This window comes from Magnolia sinica, chromosome 19 (genome assembly GCF_029962835.1).
Source record: "Magnolia sinica isolate HGM2019 chromosome 19, MsV1, whole genome shotgun sequence".
NCBI classification, from domain to species: Eukaryota; Viridiplantae; Streptophyta; class Magnoliopsida; order Magnoliales; family Magnoliaceae; genus Magnolia; species Magnolia sinica.
Genome location: NC_080591.1, coordinates 22,477,898 through 22,483,897, shown reverse-complemented (window position 1 = coordinate 22,483,897; position 6,000 = coordinate 22,477,898). Strand labels below are relative to the sequence as shown.

Below are 6,000 nucleotides of genomic sequence, written 5' to 3'. Positions count from 1 at the left end.
CTTGAGCCTCGACTCTGACTAATTTTTTGGCTCATGCCAAAAAATGATATCTTCAAATGGATGAGTGGTGTGGATACAACACATACATTATGGTGGGCCTTACAGAACTGGGTGACATAACTTCGTTAGAGTCTAGCAAGTCATCATGTCACTAGCTAATCCGCGACCATAAATAATCCGACCGGCCAAACAGGCCCTATGGGAATTTCATTTGGAATTCCAGCAAAACTTAACCTACTAAAATTGAGATTTCTGAGGGCCCAACCATGATATATGTACCACATGAAATAGTAAGTTCAACGGTGGTTGTCATTATTCCACTACTTCTTATAGTGTGGTCCACTTGAGCTTAGGATCTATCCTATTTTTTTTTTGGCTCATGTCCTGAAATTATCCGAAAATAAATGAACCGTCGGATAAAACGCATACATCATTGTGGGCCCACAGAGTTTGGCCGGCACACCCGGGGAGAACGTCACGCGAATCTAACAGCCTTTACTTGTTGAATCTTACTTGAGAAAATTACCATGGTGTAAGCTCGGCCGTGCGTTCACCAAGTTCTGTGGGCCCCACGGTGATGTATGTATTCTATCCACACCGTCCATACATTTGGCGAGATCATTTTATACCCACAAACAATACAGATCCAAAGTCACAAGTAAATCCTACCACAGAATGAAGTGGGGATAATAATTCCTACCACTGAAACCTTGCTATGGCCCACCCTAATGTTTATTTACCATCACTTGTTCATAATGTTATATAAGCCTGGATACAGGGAAAGAAAGATTGATCCAAAACTTCTTTAACCATAAGAAGTTTTCAATGGTTGAGGTTCAATCCCAGGTGTTTTTTTTTTTTTTTTTGTTGCGGTGTGGTCCACTTGGGCTTTGGATATGTCTCATTTCTTATCCCCTAAAACTATCTTCCAAATGGATGGCTGTTTAGATACAAGGCATATATCATTGAGGCCCTCTGATGAAAAGTGCACCAGACTGGTTTATGATCCAGGCTACATTCCTCACGGGCGCCCCCGATGAACGGTGTAGATCCCCCTCCCAGACCCTAACTTCAAGCGTTTGAACATTTTTTCCTGCATGCGCGCGTTTCATTCCCTTGACCAGAAAAATTATTACCAATTTTACCCCTCATCTCTTTCGCGCCACTTAAAACTAAAACCTCTCATTTCTCGCATCAAAACACAGCAGCGCTTCTCTGGTGGGAGTAGAAAATCATGGCCGGCGTTATTAACTTCCGATCGCCGCTCGTTTGCCGACCATCGATTCCATCGATAAATCTCAACCGTCGGATCTCTCTCAGGGTTTCTGCAGAATTGCAAGAAGCTCCTCTCCCTTCTTCTTCTTCCACTTCCGTCAGTACTCCATCTCCGATCCTCTCTCCTCCTGCGGATTTCAAGCCTCCGCAGCCGAAGCGGTTCGCAATTCGTCCCGACAAGATCATAGACATCCTGACGGCTTCTCTGGCGTTGATTTTCCGCCTCGGCACTGGAGTTTTTGTTCAGGGGTACTGAATCCCTCTCTCCCTAAAATCCAGACGGCAGATTACGGCCTCTGTTATTGCTTATTTTATTTCATTCGAATTCGAATTTGATAATTTCAGCAGTCCGGCGAGTTATTAGTTGGAAATTCAGTGAATTCGCAGAACCCTAGATTCAGAATCATGTTTTCAGGATGTCTAATGTCCGTTATAACTGTTTAATATGTATTCTGTTACTGTTTTGACTCCGTTGTAACAGGAAAGGAATGCTAAAAAGATTTTTGGAATGGCAATTTTGTTTTGGCATTAAAAATAATAATTTATTAAGGGCCTGTTTGGATGCCTGTAACTTTTTTAAGTTCTACGAAAGTTACATGTAACTTTCTTTCAAAAGAAAGTTACATGTAATCCTGTTTGGATGTAAGTTGTAACTTACTTAGAGTTAAACTTTGTTTTTGTGTTTGGATAACCTGTAACTTTATATTCACACTAACTAGAGCTTGAAATAAGAAATCTTTGAAAAATCAGATTGACACATAAAAAAGATTGGATAAAATTATTCCATTTTATTAAGCCCATGTAAATGAATAGTTTGGCCGATTCTTAGGTTAAAGTAATGAACAAGTGGGCCATAAAAGTGGGTCCACATTTTTGAAATGCTTCTAATGTAGGCAAAAAACTTGAGGTAATATATCCAAGCAAAAATTTTAATTTTCTACATTATGTCACCATGAATATAAATTCTGTGCATTATGTCACCACTGTTTCATGTGGTGTGGTCCACATGAGAGTTGGATGTTCCCTAAAATAAAAAATAAAAATGGATGGACGACATGGATATAACACATAAATCATGGTGGGGCCCGCATAGCACCATCGGTAGTAGTCACTTTTAGCAGACTACTCCATGGGCTGTTGACGTGTTATGTGGGCCCACTATGATGTATTTGTTTCATCCACACCATCTATCCATTATTCCAGATCATTTTAAGTCATCAGCCCAAAAATAAGGTGCATCAAAATTTCGAGTGGACCACATCACTGGAAACAATGTTGATTGAACACCCACAATTAAAAACTTTTGGTGGGCCACCAATGTTTTCGATCAAACTAATATTTGTTTTGTTCCTTTCATCCAGGTCTTTATGACCTAATCAATAGGTTGGATGTGAAACAAACATTACAGTGGGCCCTAGGAGTTTTTTAATGGTGGACTTTCAATCATTACTGTTTTCGGTGGTGTGGTCCACCTGAGATTTAGATATCCCTCATTTTTGGGATCAAGCCCCAAAACGATCCAAAAGAATGGATGGACGGCATGGTAAAACAAATACAAGATGGTGGGCCCCGTAGACCATTGACTATTATCCACGCCTCCTAGCCAAACTGTGTCTGTCAACCCCGACACAAAAATAAAAAAGAAAGAAAGGAAAACAAACAATAGAAAGAAAGAAAGGGGTTTCCAACCTTGTTGAAGGTCGATGGGAGAGGGAGAAGGAGACCGAGAGAGGGAAACGGAGGTTGAGAGAGGTAGATGGAGACATTGTAGAGGGATATCTGTTTATATAGCAAAATGGCTACCAACTTTCTTCAATACACAACTGCATTTGTCCCTAATGGTAGCCTTGTAGCCTTCATTGCGTCTGGATGTAACCTTATAGCCTTCAATGACCGCTTGTAGCCTCGCCTTCAATGGCCACTTGTAGCCTTCAATGGCCGTTCAGCCTTCACTTCGTCTGAATGTGGGTAAGCCTCTTCAATGCAAGCTGTGATTCTTTCCAGAAATTTTGATTTCTAAATTTCCAATTGTTATATGTATCAAAGATACATGCAACTTGAAAAACGACTCAAAAGTGCTTGTATCATTTTCGCCTCTTTCTTCTGTAAGAAAGTCACAGGTTGAGAGAAAGTTACCTGTGACTTTCCTTCCCTAAACACCAACTGTAACAATCTTACCTGTAACTTTGTTACATTTTAGAAATGTTACAGGCATCCAAACAGGCCCTAAGGGTGCATTTGGTTGCACCAATCATGATTAATGAGTCTAATTTGATGCTAGATTTCATGATATTTCATGAAATCTTGTGCAATCAAACACGCTGTAATACAAATTAAAAATTGTAAAAAAAAAAGAGAAATCAAATTGAAGTGCGCCACATAGGTTTCCTAATGCAACTACATCAAGGAAGAAACTAATTCAAAATACAATTAGGACCTATCTATATGGAGTGGAGGTTGGTGTGAGACCTACTGGAAACCTCTCAGCTTTGAGCCATACCATGACCTTATTCCATTCTTGAAATTGTGCAAAATGCCATTGAATATTTGGATCCCACTTGTAATTTTCATTACTAAGGGTGATCTTTTGTCTGACTTTTCTCGTCTCTCCTTAATACGTCATGCAAAAGTCTCGTCATCATAGCTCGATTAAGGTATTCAACAATGGCAATGGTGGCTGTAACGGCCATTGTTGTTATTGTTACGATATAGGCCATAATGCCCATTACAACCTTTAAAAAAATAAAAAATAAAAAATATTTGTATAGGTCTCGTAATAGGCGTTACATGCCATTTTCCCCATAATGGCCATTACTTCTTGTAACGTGTAACGGTGGCCGCGCACAATGGTGGCCATCGTTGCTGTTACATAATTGTTTTTTGATATCTTAGGCTCAATCGAGTCACAATAGGAAATGTGACTAAATCGATAGGCTGTTGTGGTTGCATGCCAATCACAATTTCAAAAGGAGAGAGTCCAGTAGCACTGTTTGTAGAATTGTTATGGGTAAACTCAGCTTGTGATAATATGATGTCCCATGAATTGATGCGATCACCAACCAAACATTGAAAAAGATTTCCAAGACTGCAATTGAGGACCTCGGTCTGTGCATCTATTTGCGGGTGATAAGCACTTGAGAATCTTAATTTAGTTCCCATCTTAGACCACAAAATTCGCCAGAAGCAGCTCATAACCTTAACATTACAATCAAATACAATTGTTTTGAGAATACCATGCAGATGAACCATCTTTGAAGAAAACATTGACGATGGGTAGAGTATCTGATGTCTTCTTATATGGGATGAAATTGGTCATCTTAGAAAAACTTGTTGACCGCAATGTAAATAGACACACTGAGTCTTAGGTAATCCCAGGAAAAAATCCATGATAATGTCTTCCCAGGAAGCATCTGGCACAAGCGGTTGAGTGTATAGATCAATTTTTTGCTTGCTACCTTTGCTTAGCTAACACACTCAACGCTGTTAAACGATGATTCTGATATCTTTCTTCCCAGCCAATAGAAATGGTCCTCGACTACGACTCTCAATTTGTTGATTCCAAAATGACCACTGAGGCCACTTGAATGAGGCTATCGCATCACAAGCTCTCGCAATGAGATTTTAGGAAGAAAACCTCATATCATATAATAAGTATCCATCGTGCAGGTTGTATTATGGGTACTTGGTGCCTAAGTTGTAGAGAGTGTTGAACACACATTTCTGAAATCATCATCTATTGTATAATCTCTTTTAAGTTCCTCGAAAGAAATGCAGAGACTGATAAGGTTGATAATGTGTGATTTTTGGTTGAAGGCATTTGCTATCTTATCTTCTACGTCGGCTTGATGGTTTAGGTTGAATGTGAAATCTTGAATGAGTACTCTGCTGTGCTCAATTTCTTCTTGAAATTCAAATGTGTAACGCCTCATGATTAGAATACAACACAAGACTCCCGATGAATGAGGTAATGACGCCAATTTTTTAAAGTTATGTACACTAGTGTAAAACTTCACATTGTATGTAGAATACTTCTTTCGTGCCCCATTGAGTTTTTCTCTAAAGAAGGTCATTAGATATCCTTCTTGACTAAGGACACCTCTTATGCCTACATGGGATGCATCACAGGCAACCTCAAATACTTTTTTAAACTCAGGAAGCCTAAGAATTGGAGCTTCCGTCATTTTTTGCTTGTTTTTTTGAAATGCCTTTGTTGCAACTTTGTCCTCTTAAATGGATTGGCCTTCATATATCCGGTAATGGCTACCATGAGGTCCATGACGGAACTAAAGTTTTAGACAAACCTTCGGTGAAATGCCTCTAGCTTGTAAAAACTTCCATCCTTGTGAATATTCGTGGGAGTAGGCTAGTTGACATTCGACAATGGGCCTTACCTTTTTACTGTCAACCCTTTCACCTTTTGTTGAAACAACAAACCCCAAAATGATCACATTGGAACTCATGAAGATACACTTGTTCAAATTGATGTAGGGTTTCTTATGGTGTAATACTCTTATCATCGGACAAAGATGTATCAAAATGATTTCTCGTGAACGGCTAAAGATGAGAATGTCATTGAAGTACACTGCGATGAGCTTGCCTATAAATGGTCATAGATTTGCGCAACACCCGCATGAATGTACTAGATGCATTTGTTAAGATAAAAGACATGACTAACCACTCATACAATCCATTCTTCATTTTAAAAGCAATCTTCCATTTATCTAC

At 39.3% G+C, this 6,000-nt stretch overlaps 1 protein-coding gene across 1 annotated transcript in view; it reads left to right on the top strand.

The window, feature by feature from the left end:
- Window positions 1-1,184: 1,184 nt before the first annotated feature.
- Window positions 1,185-6,000, top strand: part of LOC131234400 (uncharacterized) — a 28,387-nt gene continuing 23,571 nt past the window's right edge. The window contains exon 1 of the mRNA XM_058231247.1: window positions 1,185-1,524. Within this exon, the coding sequence (XP_058087230.1) occupies window positions 1,235-1,524 (290 nt within the window). The 5' untranslated portion in view covers window positions 1,185-1,234. The remainder of the gene's footprint in view (window positions 1,525-6,000) is intronic.